General features: G+C 41.6%; 1 protein-coding gene across 1 annotated transcript in view; it reads right to left on the bottom strand.

Moving 5' to 3' along the window:
• Nucleotides 1–23,438, bottom strand: part of ppm1e (protein phosphatase, Mg2+/Mn2+ dependent, 1E) — a 28,951-nt gene extending 5,513 nt beyond the window's left edge. The window contains exons 1-5 of the mRNA XM_076161419.1: nt 23,018–23,438; nt 3,614–3,735; nt 2,222–2,421; nt 893–1,081; nt 500–643 (exon numbers count right to left, since the gene is read on the bottom strand). Coding sequence (XP_076017534.1) covers nt 500–643; nt 893–1,081; nt 2,222–2,421; nt 3,614–3,735; nt 23,018–23,202 — 840 coding nt within the window. The 5' untranslated portion in view covers nt 23,203–23,438. The remainder of the gene's footprint in view (nt 1–499; nt 644–892; nt 1,082–2,221; nt 2,422–3,613; nt 3,736–23,017) is intronic.
• Nucleotides 23,439–23,711: the final 273 nt, after the last annotated feature.

Here is a 23,711-nt window from a genome sequence, read left to right as displayed (position 1 = left end):
CACAGACACATGTGTGGGCACAGCAGCAGAGTAATAACAAGGGGAGAAAAGATCATGATGCTGCTGACAGTGATGACGAGCTCCTGCAGCAGATGACTCACTGCAGTGCATTATCTGTAATTGTGCGACGGTACTTTCTATGTTGAATATACAACACGAATGCATATATACTCATTTTGTGAGACTCATTCCTTTTCAAATGAGCTGCCGTTCATTGAATGCTCAGCAGCAGAATGAGTTTATGGGTGATCTGTGTGCAGGCTCTGGGGGTGGGGGGCTGTAGGGGGGCTGTGCAGAAACATCACAGAAACATCACTTCCTCTGTGTGTCGAAGAAGTTTGAAAACTAGGTCAGGTTAAGGAATAAATTAAAATGTTCCTTAGTGGTTTGGAATGCTTTAGGTTGACAGCTTAAGGCCTTTATCAGTTGTTTTCACGTGCTACACAGGACCAATAGACTGAATCTGATATGCGTGTGTGTGTGCATGTCAGTGTGTTACCTCTCTGTCTGGTTTGTGTGGTTTCATCAGCTCCACCACCTGACCTCTCCTGACCAAAGTGACCTGCGAGTCTCCCAGCCAGGCCACATAAAGGGTGCGACCCCGCAGGAAGGTCACCACCCCTGTCGTGCCACAGCGCAGTTTCTGACAAACACACACATACACCATTGTGTGTCTAAGCCACTACAACACAACTCTTCGTCCTTCCATGGCCTCAGGTACAACTCTGGTTTAACTACAATCATTCAAAATCGAAGTGTATACAAAGCTACACATGGTCATTTGTTCTTATTTGCATTTTGTTCCATTGATTAAGTCTTTTGACTTGCAATCAATCAATCAGCAATCAGTCTCACGGTTTCTTGAGAAACTGACAGTCGCAGGTTTGCTTACCTCTCTTGAGGCTTTCTTCACAAAACCTTCATCGGTGCGTTTGAAGGCCTGGCACAGAGCCTCTGAAGGATCGTGACCAAAACTTTCCTGATGAACCAAGTTGACGTGCAAGTGATTGGCAGCATAAACGGCAGCATCCACTCCTCCGTGTCCATCAAACACTGCAAAGAAAGCCTGTTCTTCCTGATCCTGAGGAACAACACCAGCCAGCAGTCAGGACAGGAGATCCTCACCCACAGACATGGATGTGTGACACATATAAGACATACAACATAGTGTATATAGATTTATTATGGGGGGCCAGGGGGTCATTCTAAAAGCCACAGCCTATAAGCTTATGTTAACATTGTATAGTCAAAGCTAATTGTATAATATTGTGACTGGACTAATTACTAATTAGTTGTTTTATAATAATATATATTCTCATTAATGAGATTCATCTCCTTCCACCGTTTTGTCTGCATTCAAGAGAAATTGTAAGTGGCCGCCTCCGCCACTCCACCAGGCAGATCCACTTCACGCAGCTATTGGCTGTGTGGTGAGGTGTGAAAGTTAGGCAGGGACACATTTCTCTCTTTGTTCGCTCACTCTGCCCACGCTCCTTTCAGAGAAGTGAACTGAAAGTGTGCACTGTGCTTATATCTCTGTTTGTAATGGGGAGGGAATCACAAGCAGCCCCTCCCCTCTTTGACAGAGGGCTTTTCACTATTTGAAGAAGCACACTGCAGTGTGAGGTATGTTTGTGGTGCAGTTTGTTTATTTTGGACTAAAATACGGACAACACTCTGACAATGTAACAACTGCTCAGTTGGTCTCTAGCAGTACATGTTAATGTCTCAGGGTGGAGCAACAAAATCAAAGCAGGAAGGCTTTTACAATGATGCCTGGGATAACATAAAGATGGATGCTGATCTGAAGTCATGTTAGCTAAGCTCCATGTTAACCCATGACTCACTACTCCTAATCAATGGACGGGGGAAGTTCACCACACATAACCCAATCTCTGGTTCAAGATTAATCCATAGAAAAACAGATTCCCCAGTAATTGATATTAGACTAAACTGGATCATGTTAACACCACTGCAGAGTTGGTTTGGAGCCTGAGTGGACAGTGTGAGACAACCTCTGCTCAGATGCCAAAAGCAGATTAAGCAAAGTGGCAAAATAAGATGAAATGGATGGAAAATGAATGAGGATTGTCCACAGACCTGAGAGGAAGGATGGGCTTTAATAATAGAACGACCCGTCTACTGTGACCCACATGCTTTGCCTTCTCATCCTCTCACAGGCAGCGTTAGGCTGTGACTGCGGAGAGGGGAGGTGGCCTACCTGAAGGTTGAAGAGAGTGTTGAAATCAGGGATGATGACATGTTTGTCCTCCATCTTGCGTCTCATGTTCTTTATTGCGTGGATGGACGTTTCATAATATGGCTGTGGACGGCGGCGGAACGGCAGCTCCTTCAGCCAGAGGCAGCACATCTCAAACAGTCTGTTAAACACCACGCGGGCCAGATTCACGGCATCAAGCTCTGAAACATTCACACACACACAAGTAGTAATCAATGCCTGCCTATCAGATGGACTGCAATTACAAGTTAAAGATAGTGAGTTATATTATGTAGCACATGAACACACCCAGTGCTCAGCAGGAATCAGGGCACTGTCTGTGTGTGGGTTTGACCTACTACTAATGATAGTCTGTCTCTCTACCTATACTTACCTGGGTGAGAGACAGACACAGAGAGACAGACAAAGAGAGACAGAAAGACAGAGTACTGTATCCTATTTCTGCCTTTGCTCTCACTCCTCCGTTTCAAATAGTTGATGTCATTCAAAAGGTATTGTAAAAATGGAGCCGTTTCACTAGGAGAGCTGTCAGTGCGTTTTGCATCTGGTGGGTGATGGCAGAGAGGGAAAGCATCAGAATCAACATTTGCCTTTATTGGCTCGCAAGCAAATGTGCGGGCGCCAATCCCAGCATGCATATGCTGCACAGGGCCGTGCAGTGCCAAGAGCAGGGCGGTTCATTGGTTCAACTCCTGTGGGATCCATTATAATGCTTCTCAGGTCAAGGAATTCCCTTCCCACGTTGCAAAATGATAACAGCTTGAGGAGAAAAAGATCCCTGCACTGATGCAACATTAAAGTGGTTACAACTAATAATAGGAACACAAGCTCAGAGGAGAATAACACAGAGAGCCTCCACACAGCACCGTCTACACCCTAAACCTCTACAGAAACACATCCTCTTAACTAGCATTCAGATTTAATAACATGAAACATCTGCATTTCCACTTCCAGGTGTCAATATATTTCATTCATGTACTGTTGAGTGAGACAAAAGTAAGAGAACAAAGAAACAGCAAAGGCAGGAAAGGAAAATAATAATTAAGGACAGAAGAGCTAATTTGTTAACTGATCAATCATGTCAACAAATGAAATGCAATGTTCACAAAAGCTGAATACATTAAGAATGCTCACAATACAACCACAATTTACCCACAATATATTGGCGTTAAGCCCTCCAGTGGTCACACACTGTGTTCTGTGTATACTGTATGTTCATTGTGTTGTGCTTGCATACTGTGTTGTTTGTGTTTATGTCTATACTGTGTGTGTATACAATGTATACACTATGTGTCTGTGTGTACTGTTTGTGCATTGTGTTGTGCGTGTACACTGTGTGCGTTAACTGTGTGTGTGTGTGTGTGTGTGTCTCACGTGTGAGTGGTTCAGCTCCATCCTCTGTAGCTTTTTGCAGGTGATGCATGGACAGGTCGCTCTGCAGGATGCTGTCTGCTGTGGCTCTGGCCAGAGCCGCAGCCAGGGAGCAGGGGCAGTTACTGCAAAGAGAAACACAGGAGGTCAACTCATTCATTTTCATTATTGGTATGTTATTGATGAGTGTTGGATGATTATAGGAAAATATAGGAATAACAGAAAATACACACAATGGAGGCAAAGGAACCCATTAACACTTTATAACCAAATGCTTGATTGTAGGATTCTGCCTATGAAACACACACACAAAACATTTCACTAGGAAAAGAATTTCACAAAAAAAATACATGAAATGCTCTTTGGTTGAAATGTCTGGGAGAGCACCAACATCAAAAGGGGAAGAAGTTTCATTGAAGGAATTGTGATATTTTTCTTGTGTTCACTGTCATTTGGTCTAGAGATCAAACTCAATTATGGCAGTAAAAGAAGAATTTGAATTGAAAACCACTTGTCTGTTGTGTAGTTTGTATATTGTACTTAGTTGCCGTAGAAGCTCTGTTCCTCTGACCTTTATTTTCCAAATAGAGAATGAATTATAAAGCAATTAAAAGAGGAGAGTGCAATCGATTTTTAGGTGTCCTCCGTGTTTCCATTCATAGAAACACACTACGTGTTTCTCTCCCCTCTCTGACTGAGCCACACGGGTGGCTGCATGCTGAAGAGCTCTGATTGGCTGGAGGCACGCAGGAAAACATAGTGTGAACCAATGGGAGCTCCCTGTGGCTTCAACATCACAATGAGGTCATGTGGATCTAAGGAGGATTAAAGAAGAGCTTAATGTGAGTTCACAGCATCACCACGACGAGCACACGCCTCACACACTTTGTCATGACTTTTATTATGATGCGGTCAGGTTCAAATTATCATATCATTATTTTGTCCTCTAGTGTTTGCTCTGTGAGTGCTCAGTCTAATGGCTTTTTAGGCTGAACACACATACACACTCACACACATTCCTCATTTTCATATATGAATATACAAGCTGAAATGTTGGACAACCCTCCAGAGACAGACAGCATTGTGACAGTGGTTGAGTGTGTGTGTCCTTGAAAATATTATAGATAGAGGGAAGAAATTTTTGCCGGAGAAAATGTTGTAATAACTACTTATTGCAGTTGTTCCCAAAGTAGGGTGCGCAAAAGACAAAGTTTGGGAACCACTGACTTAATGTAATCACATATAAACATCAACATCTTCAACTTTACATCCATCAGTCAGCGTCAAAAGGTGACGCTAAAAGGTTGGAAACTGTCAGTAAAAGGTTTAGTTATCTCTTGATTATTATTGTCTGTTTCCAGTTTGTCCACCAACAAACCATAAACCACTCAGCAAAAATATGAGTAATCACGATGGCCTGATTAACAAATACAAAGCTAATCTCCATTAAAGGTGTGCAGGCAGCCCCACCATTTTATTATGATCATTATTATAATCCATTATGATAATGGTCCTGCACAACCTCCACTTAAGATTCAGTTTCACAATACAGCATTGATGCTGATGTAACAGAGGGATAAATAAATGATTGAGATCTTATTGTCGTATTAAGGCCTTCAAAACCACATTAGGGCCTTTAACAACTGAGAATGTTAATGGTTAATTGTTTTTTTAGATTATTCACTCATGTGAATTGTATTGATTAAGAAAGTATGCAATTCTCTATTATATACATTATATATGTTGTGCTTTATAAAAAATATTCTCCAACACGTGAGGGCACAGGTCAGAATAAAGGATAAATAAAGTTATATCTTATTATCTTAGGTCACCTTTAGTATCTGGACAGCTACAACCAGCAGAAGATTTGGCTCATGAAGGCACCAATCGGACAAGCTTACTTATACTTCTATATACTTGATTGAAACAAAAAGACAATTACTACAAAACTTCATTGTGTCAGTTATTTGTTTTGTTTTATTAATTTCCTTTATTTATCCATCTATGTTTATTAAATGAAGGAAGTGAGAGCAACAATTTCACTTTTAATTAGAAGTTTGATATTAACAGTATAGATTGTTATTTAAAGATTTTTATTTCATTTTTTAAATTGCTACGGCCACCCACATCAATGGACATCTGCAGGAACGATTCAAGAGGCCAGTACTCCTTGGTGCCTTCCACGACCACCAGCATTGTTTTCTGACTGTGCCTGCACTGAGCAGCCGAAGTAACTTGGAAGAACCTATGCAGCTTGGCAGGGCCAGCCTGTTGTCGGATGAACGATCATGGCCTCACAAGGTCTCTGACTTTGTTGACTCTGGGGCCGACACTATCCTTCTGGACGTAACACATGTCAGGCAGCTGAGTATCCCGGAGCCTGGAGCCTTTGATTCAACCCATCAAAGCCACTGCTTTTCGATGAGGGACTCCTCTGCACTGTAACCCACCACAACCACTCTGAATTACCTTCCACGTTATAAATGCACCACAGCAACCCGTTGTCAACCCTGGTTGTGGACTACTGATTCCACTTTGGAATGGAGTAGATATTGCCTAAGATCTGCTTTGCCCCCGTCTCCAGCATTTCTCCTCATTAAGAGTTTCCAGACCTCTCAGGAGTTCAACCCGAGACTTAAAGGAGGTGTTTAAAAACGCTTCACACCGCCTCACTGCCTTCACACTGCCAGTACTGCAATGACTACGCCATCAACCTTCTCCCTGGAGTAGGTCTCAGAGAGAACCACCTGTTTGTGAAGGCAGAAACATGCCAGTTTCCCGGTGCAGAGGTGTCTTTTTTGGGGTTTTATCATTAGGGCTAGAAGCATTCTGATGAACTTCGACTAGGTAGCAGCGGTGACAGATTGGCCATTCTTGGGGTTCGCCAATTTTTGTTGTTGCATCATCTGAAACTATAATTGGCAGGCCCCACTGTTGGCCACTGACCTCCCACTGTTGGCTCTGACCTCCCAGGTGTTTCGTGTTGCAGAAAATGCATTTGGTGAGTTGAAGACATGCTGCATCTGCTGAAAAGAATTGACAATGGTAGATGAGAGTTGTCATGGATGCACTGGTTGGAAGGGGCTGAGCAGTCGCTTGTGTTGAGGACGGACCATAAGTATCTGAACTATATCGGGTGGGCTTTATTCTTTCCTCATTTTGATTCGAGCCTCATGATGTCCAGAATTTCAAGCCCAATGATGCTCTTTTGTTGGTTTGTGTTGGACAGCAGTCCAACACAAACCGGGGGAATCCTCTCCTCCATGGTAGTCATCAGCTTGGGACATCGAAGACAAGGTTAAGCGGTGTCAAGGTCTCAAATAGAATAAAACACAGTAAAATGTATTGTCAATGGGTGATTAAAAGAAGATACAGGAGACTGATGCAGAGAGATCTCCTGATGGACTGAGCTTTAATTCCATCTTAGTCACCTACTAATGATACAATATCCCTTGCTTATGCTCTGATTAACACGAGGTAGGTGGGGTCCCACATCTGCTCTTCAATCATCCACAACAGCTTCTCATCTACTCTGCTCTGGCATTGTTACTTGTAGAAGAGACCAGAATAGTGCCACCCACCATTCAGGTCTCTAATCTCAGGAACTCCCTTCTGCTAGTTTGAGTTTGCACTTCAGCTAACTTGCATGTTTAGGGACTGTGGGAGGAAACGGGAACACTCAGAGGAAACCCACACAGACAGAAGGGAACATGCAAACTCTACACAGGGTCGGATTCAAATTCAGGACAGCCTTTCTGCAAGGCAAGTCACTGTAGCACAACATTATGTACATAATGGCCCTGTAGAACTGGAATTTTGCTTTGATGCACTTATTATATTTGTATTTGATCTGCTCCTTGTTTGTTTTATTTGTCATTTTGGATTAAAGCCTATGCAAAATAAACAACATTAAGGAAGCCATCTAGATACGTAGATAGAAAGAAACTGGCTTTGCCCCATCTGAGGATGATCAGGATGTACATTTTAATCCTTGAGTTTGTGAACAGAATAAATCGGCATCAGAAAAAACTAAAGCTGCCAAAAACTCTAGATAAAATATGGTGTTTAATGCTACATTGAGCTCATTGGGCACATGAAGGCCTGCTGTTCTTGCCAGTGATAAAGTGGAGCTTTGACAAGCTGTGACCACAGATAGAACGGAGAGCCTGGTCCTATGACAAGAGGGAGTGTGTGTGTTAGCAGATGACTCATGCAAGCAGCCATGTTTGATACCACTGCTTTCTAAAAGCTTTTCTACAGAACTGGATTTGAACAACAAGGTTGTTTCCATAGCAACACAGACGCCAGTGAGTGACAGTCAATGGTGTTAGTCACCCTACTGCCAAAGCAATCGCTAAAGGGAACATGCTCCCACTTCCTTTCTCTAAATACTGAAGCCTTTCCTCGTGAATCTATGGAAGAACCATTTCCATGTGACATCTATCAAAAACATGTCTCAGACTTCAGTGGTATATGCAGAATTTACAGTATGGATTGAGGCTCACCATCTCAGTACTTCCAGTGTTCTAAATGGATTCCCTGGCATCCAAAGGTTCCTACAAGAACAGCTGAGAGTGAAAACTGCACAGAAAATAGGTGTGTGTGACAGGTAAAACTTGTCACACTGCAGTGTCTTTGTTAATTTTAAACTAAACACACTGGCTCAGATTTTTCTTTTGTTGTTTTTACTGATTTTTAATCACATTCTCCACCATTTTAATTTGGTGGTAAATGTTAATGTTTAAAGTAAATTGATCAATTCATTCTTTTTCTTCAAGCTGTAAACATTAGCCTTAATTGTTGTCTAAATCAATGAGCTATGACTGAGTCTCAAAGGAAGGAGAATGTGAGACAGAATTGAAACCTTGTGATTTTGTTAGATTAGTCAGGTCCTTAGTTTTAGGGTAAATGGTTGACTCATTCCCCTTTGACAGGTCAACAGCCCTGCAGCACGCATACACAATACCAAAATGTAAAACAATAATATAATAATAATAATAGAATGACTGTAACAAATCAATTGCAAAAGCAAAACAAGTGTCACAGTGAATACAATAGGGTAACAAGAAGGGCTGTAAAGAAGCATCGATGCATTGTGATTGTAACTGCACCAATCTGAAGAAAATATGAATCAAGATATATTATATATAATAATATATATATTTGATACCTCAGCTTCTTCTCTCTGGCACATAGCACATTGCATTGCATCCAGATATCAGTCATTCATTCATTAATTTCCACGTTTTATAATTTAATAATGGCACATTTTCATGTCGTAATTCTAAATAAAAATGTGGTTAGTTGTGCAGCCCTTCATGTCATAGTTGCAACACGAACATGAACATGAAGACTGCTCACCATCTGGTGACTGACAGCTGACAATAATGAGCATGTGAATCCTCGTGTGAATGTTTAGTGATCTCTACACTGTAGAAGTGTGGAGTGTGACTGCTGGCATCACACAGAGTTGCTGGACACAGTTCCAATGACATGTTCCACTGCACAATGTTTGCTGCAAAGAGGCATGTCTAATGTGGAGTAAAATTAGAAAATACACCTACATGAAAAGTACATGTGGGAGTGTTGAGTGGGCTGTGGGCTGACTGACAGTTTCCAAACAGTTACTGTGGCGACACCAAAAGTAAGAAAGCAAGAGTATGTTGTGATTGTAGGTAAGTGAAGTGTGTGTACGGATCGGCTGGGAAACTGAGCCTGAAGGCAAAATTATGTAATCTACCAGCTGGATCTTCAAGCTACATTGTGTCCTGCTCTGAACTATCTCTGCAAGTGATGTCATAACACAACAATACTGAGTGTAATGTGAACATTTCAAAAAGAAACAAGAGGACAAAATGTTCCTCTCATCATAGTTGTTATCTGGACTGGTATGCATAGACCATCCATTTGAGCTTGTTTAATAAACATCTATTCCTGCCTGCCTCCTCTTTTGTCCTTGAATATGTGTAGTGTGTGACGAAGAGGCAGTTTGGCTCACATACAGAACAATCTAGAGCGCCATATCCACAGGTAGTAGGAGGGCTGGGGGTTAAACACAGGCAGTGAATGTAACACGGCCCGAGTGGAGAAACTATGGTGATTCTGACATTGGCTTCACCTCAAGGACGTACTTTACTCTTGTCCACATAAGAGATGTTATGTTAGTGCTAAATGAATGGGCTCTTAAACTCCTACAAACAATTTCTTTTACTCATGATTTCCTTCAGCAACATGCAACAGCTTTACATGATCCTCTGGGAACACGGAATTTCTTAGCAACAGATAAAAGCTGTCAAGAAAGGACTTTATATACACAGCTTTATTATACAGATTCACCAGAGAGCCTACCGCCACGTTTACTCTGCCACCCAGACCGTATTGCAGTCTCATGGGAAACACACAGAGTTGTTTTATACCACTGCAACCACATTATCCTTACCCTCAATACAACCACTGACGTGCCGAAGGGACTTCTAGAAATGTACATCTCATCTAGGTCACTGACATTGGTTTCTTTTTTTGAGGAGCATTTTTCATGTTAACTTTCTATGTCTGTTGGTCTGGTTCATAAGCCTTTGCATGAGTTTCTGTCACTCCAGTTCATAGATGAACTTGCAGATGTTCTGGAGCCAACAACAAATCAAAGTCACTCCATCCCTGCCGCGACAAAACTTTTTTCCACACTGCATTTCCTGGCTTGTGGCTCATCCCAGTGCATCCCAGTCGCTACATTAGCTTAAACTCTACTTCATCACTCAGTGTAATGCTGTGGTTGGTTGCTTTCGGGCAGTGATGTAAAATCCCTCTTATGATGTTTTTGATAAGGACTGCTGTAGGTGTTGTAGGTGTCTATGCAGTATACAGCTGTAGGTTGTGTATGCAGCTATTAATTTTGGCTATTTCAGGCTGCAAGAGCTTCAAGCGGCCAAGTACGGATTCTGCTCTGAGGTTGTACTGCTTTGCATTTAGTTTGTCTATTGTAGACATGACTCATCATTTCAATATGGGCACCTTGGTGTGAGTAGCAGCGGAGCAGAAAGGCTTCTATGGAAGTATGTGTTCTTGCTGGTGTACAGAAAGACACGAGGGAAAGGAGGACACTGCACACTTTGGAAGGTCATTGCACTTCCAAAAATGGGGTCTCTCCAGAGCTGAAATTAATTAAGGCGCCTGTTTTAGCAGTATCAATGTAAGCCACTGCACACAGGGCAGTGATATGTGTTATAATGTTACAGTTACAGCTTTTTTTATTATTATTATTTGCCTTTAGTAAACCCAGAGCAGGTAGCATTGTCTACTGTCTCTCACTTTCTATTCAATGACCTCTTTCAGTGTTCCAGATGCAGCATCTGTGTCTGACTGTTTTCTGTCTGGACTTTGCATATCCTCATGTTCTCTCCATATTTGCATGCATTGCCTCTGTTTGCATGACTTTCCTCTCACGGCACACCTTAACGGGAGAATCTGACTTGCTCACAGAACAGAATAATGTTACCGCAGAGTTTCAGATGTTTTTATAATTTATCATTAGACATGCTGGTCCGTACAAAAGATAGGCCTGTATTCCTATGGAATCTCAGAATCTCTGTCATCAAACTGCACAACTGGATAATAGCAAACACAATTTCTCACCAGTCCTAACCTAATTCAGATCATTTCTGACTACATTCTGCCTGTGAATCCTACTCTTCCCAAGTAGGGAGCAGATATGACTGACAGCATTGGAGGGAATTGTTGCCCAATTGACTGAACTCTATCAGAAATCTATACTATCCACAAATCTAAAAATGATGCTTACTGTCATGTTGTGTCCAAGCACCTATTATATAATGTTTACCTTTTTGAAATGTTATCCAAGCTTCGAAAAATCTAACTTATGGCCTGCTTAGCACAACCAGCAAAGACAAAATGCTTCCAGTGTAAGCAATGCTGCACACAAAGTCTTTATACGATATGAAAGGGTACCTTGACATCACACGAAGAAGCTTATTGAGATAAATCTGCCAAACACTAGAGAGCCGTACCTCATTTGCATACAGCCAAAGTCCACCTAAAACAACGAGACAAGCGTGTTTTATACACCCAAATTTGGCACTTCTTGCTCCAGTTTCTTTTGAGTAGAGCAAGAGAGCTAGAGTCTTTTTCTGCCTCAAATTCGTCACTGCTAAATGTGGCTAGTTAGCTCCCAGTGGCTAGAATCTCCTCTGGTATGAAAGAGCCAAGCCAACAGAATGAAAAGTATAGAGCTGAACAGACATTATTAGCTGTAGAAGCAGCTGAAATTGTTGGACACAAGTGACTCAAGAAAAAGATGCGGCGCTGTGCGAGAGGAGGAAACCTCCCTCATGATAAAGATCTTACAAGAAATTGATATGATGAAATATTTTAATGGACGCAAAACACCAAAATGCAAAGAATGCAGGCTGAGGAATATGACCACTTCAGTTGAGTTAACTATATATGCAAACACACTACCAATTACAGCCTCACAGTGCTCTGAGCTGCTAAGGTAGCAATACTGCACAAGATCCATACAAAGAAACTTTGTTGTAGTTGATTACATGAATGTCGCTCAAAATTACTGTTCAAAACACTGAAGTAGGATTTCACAAGGCCCTAGCGAACCCTTGTGCTCATGACTCAAATAACTTTATGAATGGGAGCAAATACGCCCTGAGAGAGGAACAGTGTGATGCGTACATTTGTGGGCAGATTTTAAGAATGCTTTACACCTGGCTAGTTGTGACAAGATCAGATCACAACGTGAACCTGACCACATACTGCCAGGTCAGGCAGCAATGGGTTCTGCACCCATTTTACCTTCATGGTGATATTACATATTAGAAATATTACAGGACGATTGTTATTGTAAGGTGTAAATACCATCCAAGAATACAATTTAGGAGGAATGCTCCTAAACTACTAGTGGCAGGATGTCTGCGAGGGACAGGATGACCCTTTCAGGAGAAGCACAGGCTTTCATTTTCACAGATGCTCCAGAATTCCATATAGTTACCTTGTAAAAGCCCCAGAGGATGATATCCTCTGCTGGCGTCATGTTGCTCTGATTAAACAGTGAGAAAGCCAATGGGCACACAGATGGCAGCATGAAAAGAAGTAGGACTTAAAAATCCCATGAAATGCATGCTGGGTTAAGTGCGTGTGGCATTTGACCTCGAGTGTGGCCTCCTGCTAACACTCATTTGTCATGGTGTGATGTCATCAGATGCACTGGATGAGTTTTAGGAGCTGAAACTAGTTCAGTTTGAAAGGAGGTCGTTTGATTCTGAGGCAGTACATAAGGGAGTTCTGGATGTTCTGATAAGTCTGCCTTCGTCGATCATTTACCCACTGCAGAGGAAATGAAAGCACTAACCTCAACATATTTTTAGATCATTTATCATCATTATATACACTTATCAGCAAAATGCTTTTAATCGTGTGAGGTTCCAGATTTATTCCATGTATTCGAAACATTTATATACAGTATTTTAACAGGTTATTGTTTAATCTCCTTTAGAGCATGCATCTCATTTATCTTTCCTGTACAGAATGCTTAGTTGGCACAGAAACACGTCATTCTAAAAGGCTTTGATTGTGAATACTGGAGATGACAGGAGGGTGTGTGCAGGTGGACAGTGAGGCTGTTATACACTCCAGTATTGGCACAATTTCTCCTCTTGTGTGCAGCATCCTACTTCTGCATGGCCTCAGGGTAGTCCTCATTCTTACAGGCTGTGAGGAGTTTGATTTTACCAAACAAAAACAGCTCGTCCTTGAACCAAAGGACGTGACTATAGTAGGTAAAGGTTGTCCATAAGGGAAGAAGGGGATTGTCAATCACAGAATTCTGTCTATGGCAAAGCACAATGTAAGTGTGTGGTAACTTTCACATATGACCAATTTTTGAGAAATCTGAATTTTTCAAGTTGCTGGGACAAAATAAAGGGTCCTCTTCTTCTAAATACAGCCTCACATACTGCATCTGTCCCAATACCTATTAAGCTGCCTACATAGTCAGCATTTGAAGTCATCATCAACACGCCCCCGAATAAAGGATGTCCCAATTCTTAAACACTACTAAGATGCCATGTTTTGATCAAATTTAAAGTATCATGCCATATCTTTACCCCAATTCTGTTGCAATGTGCTAGCTCAGTGACATCCTTTGAACCTGTCTTTTTAGGCCCCCTTCTGCAGGATTTGGCCTGAATAGGAGAACAAAAGCTTTGTCCTTCAAGCATGCAGCTACAGTGCCTCTGATCACTTCTTGACATATTTTCTAATCCTATCATTTGAAATTTTCATGGGATTTTATTTGTGAAGACATTCGTTCAGACTCAAGACACACTTTTAAACTATTTGTTTAGAGCCTATTTGGACCACTTTTTTGAGCATTGTTTTCTTGTCCCTAACTGCCATCAGCACTGAACCCCACTGTTGGACTTTTAAATGTGCCGAGAGCTGCAAGTTCCCTCCAGATAGCCAGTGTTACAAGCCTGCTCTTCATCCATTATCAAGCTGCAGCCTGTCTGAACTGAGGTGTGCATAGTCAGCTGACTGTAATCAGGTCAGATACGGCTAATCTGACTCATTCGGCCAGAGAGGACAGGAACTAAACAACAGCAGCACCTTGATACCGTAGTGTGAAAGTCCACAGAATTAAACATGATGTTCGCATCCTGGATTTATAGCCTGCCTTTGGTTTTCATGGTTTGGATCACCATGTCATTCTGGTACTGCATGTGCTGGCCTATATGTGTTCCAATGATTCAGGCCTGTCCACCGGCATGCCATGCGCTAACGTCACCTCCTTTGTGTCTCCCCTCCATGTTGTGGTGGCTGGAGAGTCAGCAGGGGAGAGAGGAGATCACTTGCCTCTTCTGCCCTGAGAGAAGCTTGGCAACCGAGTGTATAGTTTTCTCAGACTACTGCATTATAGCATGTGCAATGCCGGTGCTGGCAATTTTTCTCAACTCAACTTTAACAGAAGGGATCCTATTTCCTTTTCTAATTGTCTTAATGTGGGATCCATCCCATTCCAATAAGATATATAAGATAAGATTTAAGTTTAAGTTTATTATCCCGAGGGGAAATTACTGTGCAATAGTAACAGTACAGTGCAGAATGAAACAATGCAATATAGAGAAACGTGCAAGAGTGCATGCAGATAATAAGTACAACATAATAAGTACACACAATAAGGGGCGAAGTACATACAATCGGGGAACAGTACATGACAGTACAAATACATAAGGAGGACAAGAGTACAAATTGCAAATGTGCATCAGGATATATAACTACAGACTACAGAGCAGGGGTCTCCAACCTTTTTGCTTCGGAGAGCTACTTTTACAAAATGTTGATATCCAACACTCACATTTTGTATCAAAATGCACTTCAATTCAGCAACATAAACTTTTTTCTGTATACATTTTCAGTGTCAAGCTCACACTACATACATTCACATCATATTAATCTCCTAAAAAAAATCCCCAAAACAATGTTTTTACTTATTTTACTATTCTACCAAAACTATACCTTTCATATTTCACATTTTCTGTCTGTCCACACATCATTGTCACAATTTCCCTTCACATTCCCTGTAATTCCGGGAATTCCCTGTAGTTCCAATATCATCTGTACTTCACATGCATTCAGTCTGTTCTGATGTTAATGAGATGACAGAGAGTGTGCTACTGTTTTCATGAGGAATTAAAATAGTGGAATAGTTGGAATGTTCTTGCAGTGAAGCACGTTCTCTGTAATACAGTTTTGGAATGTTTTCTTCAGAGTGTTTGGAAGACTATCCACTGGATTGAGAGCCTGGGTGGAGCTTCTTTTTTCTTCCAACTGAACTGTTGGATGCACAGTTCTCATGTCTGTGAAGGTTTTTTGTGGAACCTGCTCGACATGACAGCTTAATTCTGCAAATTCTGCATTCTGCTTTTATGTTGTCACAATTGTTAAAATGCATCGAAATGCTGCTTGTTGGACTGACAGCTGATTGGCAACACATATTGATAGGAATATATGCCCGATGCCAATGAGATGCCGATGAGACAATGGCAATCAATGAAAAGAATTGATCGCTAAAGACACTGAATGTACATGATAAACAGTAAGGAGAACAACAATAATATGAAATTTCACAACTCTGATGGGGATTATCATATATTGACCATTCTAATATTTCCTGATAATAACTTTCTATTTCATGGCATAAAGTCACAAATTGATCATATCTTTGGCCAGTTTATTTCTAATTAACATTTATTTCTTGCATTTGACTTCATATTTACTTATTTTGGTTTTAATATTTAGATGTTTGCTGACAGCAAAATCGTCAAACATCATAAAATCACACTTTACAAAATCTCTTGCAAAGTATGGACATAACCATTGTATGCGCACTGGTTTTCAAGAGGTGATTTTCCAATCATAGGTGCTAAAAGTGTATGTGTCCATTATCATATAACCAACATCCTCTTATCAAGTCAACAGCTGCTGCTCACACTGGCAGGCTGCATGAATGCCACCTTACAATTGATATCCATTCTCAAAAGACATACTGGACAACCATATTTTAGCTTGTCCTTCACATCTCCAGAATTTGCCCAACTTCAAATTTGATCTGAGGCGGGCAGCAATAGTCAACTCAAAATGGTCAAACTGACCTTTCGGTCTTGAAAGATTCACCAAAGTCACAGACGGATTCAGTTTGCTTTTTATAGTTTGTGTGATAAACAGTCTGTGTCTTAAATGCAACCTGCAGTTTCTTTAACACCACCCACTACTCTGCATGCGTCTCTGTGTGTTTGTGCATATGCGTACAACAGTCTGTGGCCAGATATGCCCCATACTGTTAACACCTGCGGGAGACATTCCTATTTAATGAGCTTTCTCCCTCAGCAATGAAAGGTTGCTGAGCTGAATGAAAGCTCAGCAATGAAAGGTTTCTCCATTCTGAATGTAAAGAAAGAATACAATGATTTATTTTCTGCTTAATTTGATGTTGATACTTTGAGAATGAACCACTTAAGCCCAGATAGAGACACACAAGACCAGCAGTGATCTGGAACATTCCCAGTAAAGATTATTGGGTATATCTGCATTTAGCAATCAGAATCTGATTAGTGCAAAGCCAACCTTTATTAGTCCAGTGTAGAGCAGGCGTACAGCTCTGTTTAACACCTTTCTCTCTATTCATCCAGGCTGTGAAGCTCTATTTACGGGTAAGGGCACTTGATACTCAGGCAAAGGCTTAACAGAGGTTCCTCCACCACGGGCCAGCAACATTCATGCATGTGTGGAGGGATTTCCTCTGGGTAAGTCAGAGGCACTCTGGATTCCAGTGAACGTGGAAATCCCCTTAATGATCCGTTTTTTCCCCCTTTTCTTAGCAATCATTTATATTTTCTCCTTTTAGACCCAAGCCAGGATTATGTCCTGAAGTGAAATATACCCCTCTTCTGCACTGATTTGGCCACCGTTGTGGGCTGGCTCACTTCAGTTACCCTGCTCCATTTCTGACAACGATCGGTAAAACTGATGTTAGGGATGAGGGGATGTGGTTACAGAGCTGCAATAAGTTAAGAGAAGACTTAAGCCCCAGCCAGTCAGCAAGGATGAGGATGTGTATGCATGACTGACAGGTGATTCTGAGAGCACAGCCAATCGTGTATGTGCAAGTCTTATTTCAAATTAGGCCCTGGAGTTTTAACTTAGAGACATGTAATTGGTGTCAAGCGATTATTTGGAATGTCCTGTTAAAATATTATCCCAAAAACATTTGATACAAGATGTAAAATCTAATGGTACAAGTGTCTGCTTGAACTTTTACAACTGGCCCCATGCCGGCATGCCATGGTTTACGATCATCAGAAAGCTTGGACCCCTTTCAAAGTTGCTTGCAACTCTAGTTACAGTTGTAGTAGTGCTACAGCTGCGTTAGTGCTGTGCGGGGAAACCTGAGAGCCACATATGACTTTGTGTAGTGCATTGTCTGTGATTGTTGTAAGATGAGCTTCAGTGGCTTTATTGTACATCTATATCTATGGATTTGTGTATGCGTGCACATTCATATTGGTTTGTGTGTTTGTGTAGAGTTAGGATTTTAAATCTGGCAGCCCCAGTGATGTGTACTTTGGCTTTTAGTAAAAACAACAGGTGTGAATAAAGTTTATTGGAGTGAAAATAATGGCAGCATGATTTTATTACCCAATCAGCAACCAATCTGATTATGGTGTTTCCTTGACTTATTGCTGTGACAGAGTTAGAATAGTACTAACATAGAAGTATTATGTTTGAGATAAATAAATTCTAATTCATGCTTGGGAAGGTAAACCCTACACACACACACACACGCACAGATTGCTTTGCGTTTCAAAGGTGCTCCCAGCTACCGGAGGGAAATGTGATTCAACCCTGACTGGCATCATCATAAAACATGCACACGCATACTCTGTTCACACCCCCAAACTTGTTCTAGCACACAAAGTAATTTACCCGCTCCCTATTAACACACACACTCACACAGAGGGGATCTCTCTTTTTGCAGAAGTCTATTATTAGCTGTTCAACCCAGAGACAAACTAATGACACGTTGGGATGAATCACCAGAGCTGCAGCCTCCAGATCCGACTATCATTACACTCACAAGAGAAGCTAGACAGCCACTGTAGGCTGCAGTACACGACACATACACCTTCAGTCTGATCTATGAAGCACGAGTCCACAGATTTTCCATTTCTTTTTCAAATCCACCACATGGTTTAACAGATTCCAAATTATCGCGTCAATTTCTTTTACTCTGGATGTGATGATGACATTGGTCATAGTGACTGCCACTTTACAGCTGCCAGTGAAGATATTTTTCACATCCCACAATATAACATGTTTGGTGGTACAAAAAAGGGGTGTTACTTATCAAATATTGGTTCGTTTAACAATCAAGTAGCTATTATTCTGATACTGAATGCTGTTTGTTATTTCACTCAAATATCTGTACCTCACCTCCCTACTACTCACTGTGCACTCACTGTCTGTGTCTGCTTATCTTGAAGGTAAAATCTGTCTCGCTACAAGGTCCATTTACATGACAGCCAAACAATTTTCGTTTTGGAATGGGGAAATGGAAAATGAGCCATTTCTCTTTTTTTGTTTTAGATTTGATAAGCCAGGAAATGAAAAACTAGTCATCTTCCAATTGGGAAATCCGTTTCAAGCTTGATAACTGTCTGCTTTGTGTTTGCGTTTATTTCTTTGTTTGCTCAAGAAGTCATGGGTCTTTATCTGGTTTGCAACCCACCTACAACCAAAGAAGAAGAGGAAGAAACTGATTAAACTAGCACTAGATCAGGGGTCGCCAACACGTCGCTCGCGAGCTACCAGTCGCTCCCCAAGCGTTTCCGAGTCGCTCGCCGAAAGGTTCAAAGAATACGTACATTTGACAAAACATCGTCACTTGGCAAAGCTGTTCAAATTTCTATCCAATCAAATTCACAAACATCCTTTTCTCACAAAACGTTTATAAGCCAATCAGCTGTCAGTCCAACAACACACGCTGCTGTCATGTTTGGTTAAGTGACACCGTAACATTTGGCTAGCAAGCGCACGCCGGATTTGACGATGACCGCCCCGAAAACAGCCCTGATAAAAGGCAACAAATTACGAATGTGAATGGCAAGTGTGTGTGTGTGTCTCATTTGCGGTGCGAACGTGTCTGTGGAGCGCCACCTCACCAAAGTCCACGGCGACTTTTCACGGGACACTCCGGCTGCTATCAGGGTGTCATGTGTCGTTATCGAATGCACCAGCTCGAAGACTTCCCTGCATCTCTTTCAGCTCTATTAGGTGAACAATGGGAGTTTAAATTTTTTCTGCAACTTAATACAAGACAGAATGATAGGATGGTCTCGGTCTACTACAGGTACAGAGCAGTGCGCGAAAAGATGAGTGACAGCTGGGGGAAAAAAGCAGCATTTGGATGCATTTTAACTATTGTGACAACATAAATGCAGAACTTGCAGAATTAAGTTGTCATGTCCAGCAGGGTCCACAAAAAACCTTCACAGACATGAGAACTGTGCATCCAACAGTCCAGTTGGAAGAAAAAAGAAGCTCCACCCAGGCTCTCAATCCAGTGTATGTTCTTCAAAACAGGAAAACACTCCAAGACTGTATTACAGAGAACATGCTTCACTGCAAGAACATTCCAAAACTATTTTAATTTCTCATGAAAATAGTACCACACTCTCTGTCATCTCACTAACAGCAGCACAGACTGAATGCATGTGAAGTACAGATGGGGAGCAGTAGCTCAGTGGTTAGAGCTTCCGCTTCGGAACCGCAGGGTTGCCGGTTCAAGTCCATACCGAACCCTCAATTGCTGATAAAAGCGTCTGCCAAATGATCGTAATGTAATGATATAGGAACCACAGGGAATTCCCTGAATTACAGGGAATGTGAAGGGAAATTGTGACAATGATGTGTGGACAGACAGGAAATATGAAAGGTATAGTATCGGTAAAATAAGTAATATAGTAATTTTTTACGAGATTAATATGATGTGAATTTATTAGTGTGAGCTTGACACTGAAAATGCATGCAGAAAAAACAAGCTCATGTTGCTGAATTGAAGTGTTGATTGTTGGATATCAACATTTTGTAAATGTTCACACAGAAGACGCTTATTCAGCTGGTCTGGGTGGAGAATCAGCCATGTGGATATATGTTACGAATAATGTAAAACATGAGTAGCTCACGGACACTTTTATTTTGTTAAAGTAGATCTCCGAGGCAAAAAGGTTGGAGACCCCTGCACTAGATTCAATTGGGAAATCGCTTTACGAAAACATGCACATTTCATTTTTGAAAACAGAGGAAAAGGAATGTCCATCACCGTTGCATGATGTGATTACCTCCACAATCCCTCATTGGATGACAAAATGAATAAAAATGTGTCTTGTTTAACAAGCAAAGCAATAAAACCACAACCATCCCCCCCAGAAGACACCCAGTGGGTCTGTCCCAATACCTAGTGAGCTGCCTACAGTCAGCAAGTCATCATATGCGCGGCCCGAACACAAACGCTGTCCCAATGCCAATAGATGCTGTCTCCTAAATTGCCTTATTTTAATCGAATTTTAAGTCATCAGGCGACGGTGATTTACAGAGAAAGGCAATCCCACAATGCAATGCAGCGGAGCCTCTGGTGAATTTTTCCACAATGGTGGACACAGGTGAGAGCAGAGTAACCGCCAACTCATTTTCAAATGTAAGTTATTCAACTACTGTGGATTTTCTGGATTTGTTTTGTCATAAATAGTTACAGGAAATGGTGTCATTTGCACCCGAGCTGTATAAATGCTCATTTTGACATTTGAACACATGAATAATTTTTGTGAATAATGTTAGCTAGTTGTGTTGCCTCTGCCCATTGTTTCTAATTGGGTTTGGCTAGATAGTGCTAAGTTAACGCTAATATGGAAATGGAACAATTTAATTAAAATCAACAGGGTTATTAAACTAAACTACCACAGTTATTTGTTTTTTGTAAAACAAATAACTGCAAACATGTTCTGCACCGTGCCTGCATCATGGCTCAAGTGACTAAGGAGCTCTTAAGTAGTGCTGGAATATAAAACCTCAAATTTAGTTTGCTAAACATTTTGAATTTGACATAATATGTATAACGATACATAAAATGTATTTTCCCCCCATAGTTTTAATAAAATGTGCTATTATCCTAAAACAAAAACATCTGCTCAGAAGGGGAAGATTTCTGATAATGAGCGCTACAACAAAGAAATGCTTAGTATTGATGAAGGCATTGAGCACAATCAAATCATACAGACAGAGCAGTGGCAGTTAGTGACAGATGGAAATGTCAGAGAGCTCACACATTAGATCTCATACCTCTACCCAGGCTGAACTAGTCCAGACAAAATTGGACTTGTAATGACACCTTTTTCTTTTTAATTGAGCCCATGCATCTGCAGTCAAAATGCTTCCTCTACATATGGCTTATCTCAATGGAGAGAAGATGAAATCCCTGCAAGGAAAGGACCGACGACAGCACAGGAATTCAAAATGAGCCCACCACCAAAGGGAGAGGAAGCTGGAACAACAACAATGAGTATAATAATAATAATGTTAACCTGGACCACCTGGTACCTATTGATTATCATTTATCATGGGAAAAATATGCCTGATTATTTTTCATTCATGTTGGTTTATCATTTCATGGACATTGACAAAAATATGGAAAATGTCAAATTCCTGGAGATGACCATCGATCAGGATAGGCACCAACATTTAAGGATTTCTTTTACACAATTAATCAAAATACATTTTTTTTAATTTGTAGTAATCCTGCTGAGGAATACACAAACAGCAAAATCATAACCGAATTTGCAGTGAAGTAAAAATGTGACAGTACGAGTATTTCACAATGAGCACTGAAGACACATCCAAGTCAGTCAAATCTAGAGTATATTGGCCAACAATGATAATGACATCGGTCAGTGTACTGAATATTCTATTCACCATATGCAAACCGCTCAGTAATCAGATGAAAAGAGCCTTTTCATACACGCAGAACCTCTTGCTGCTGTGTGCCCTACATGAGTCCTTTCACCTGCTTCTCCCCAACACACTTTCTATACCTATTTTGGATTCTAAACCAGGCCAGGCACTGAGATCAGAGCTCTATCAGTCCACTTCATCTCAATTCAGGTTCACTTTAACATACTACCATTTAATTCAATGCGGTAAGAATACACAGCAACATAAGCCACAGAAATTCAGTCAAAACATTCTGTTAAGGTTGAGGTTTTTTTATTATCAACCTTAATTTCCTCTCAGTGAAAATGTGCTGAATTTGGACTGCGTGGAAGATGTGAAGAATAATCTGTAGATGTCAATGTGTAGACCAAGTCCACGTAGAACAGCTTTAAACGGGTTTCAGGGAGCAGCATCAGTGTGTGGTAGCTCATGCAGCTTCACATATTCCTGTGAAACGATTGAAGCTATTTTTAGCGCTGATGGCAACGGCTTCCTCCCCCTACAACATCATGATGACGTCGAGCTGTTACGCAAAACCCGGGGTTCACCTTTGCGAGACTTTGACGGAAAAATAGCGAAACTATGCGAATATAGACAGTGGAATACAACAGTAAACCTTCATCTGTGATAAGTGTCATTAAAGACACGGTATGAGCTGACACACCCGGCATAACATCAAGCAGGTAGCTAGCTGGCATCCAGATTGATCAGACCTGGACCCAGCCGGGGTGGCAGTTCGTCCATACACTCACCGACACACCGAGAACACCTCATTGTGATACACTAACTTGGCATACACTGAATATAACAACACACCACGAGAGAAAGTGAACACTTAACTATTTGTAGAGGTGTTGGAGACAGAGGTCGAGGCATTCCCCTTCTACCTCCTCCTCCAATACCAGGTCCGAAAAGGGGCGCGTTGGCGGCGGGTCGCTCTCCTGCAGCGGCGGTCTCATCTCCCTGAGAAAGAGCTCCAGGAAACGTCGGAAGGTTTTCTCCTCTGCTGCAGAGCCGGTCATCATTTTTCATTCCTGGACAGACAGAGACAGCTCCGCCAGTCAGTTCTCTAACTCGCCGGACCAGGCAGTCAGTAGTCGATTCACAGAACTAGTGGGACTGTCAGTGCACTCCCAGAACGGCTGTCTTATTTCGGATGTTTTACCGAAGGAGCGGGGCCGGCGAACAGAGGAGTGTGTACGCCAGCTAAACCTGTGTGGAGGATAGAACCGGTTCTCTACGTTGTTCTGGGAACAAGCTGTCAAACGCTGAGCGGAGCCCCCATTCAGCGCTGAACGGGAGCGCGCACCGCGGTGACGTCAGTGAGGAGGACGCGGGGGTCGTGAGTGCGCACGCAGCATATAGCGTTGTTGTCATGGCAGACCTGTGTCGTGCTGCACGCGCACCTGTGGGTATATGTGACCCACTTTGACGTTCAGCTCAAAAGCACTTGTACTCTTCACATTATAATGACATTTGTGGGAAATAAACAGGATCCTCTGTAAACACTACATTTGTGTATCACTGACTGTTA

This window comes from Genypterus blacodes, unplaced genomic scaffold, assembly GCF_046128005.1.
Source record: "Genypterus blacodes isolate CSIRO-AG114 ecotype Tasmania unplaced genomic scaffold, CSIRO-AGI_Gbla_v1 ptg000111l_1, whole genome shotgun sequence".
Classification (NCBI taxonomy): Eukaryota; Metazoa; Chordata; class Actinopteri; order Ophidiiformes; family Ophidiidae; genus Genypterus; species Genypterus blacodes.
Note: the sequence above shows the minus strand (reverse complement) of the source record. Positions and strands in the feature narration are given on the sequence as shown.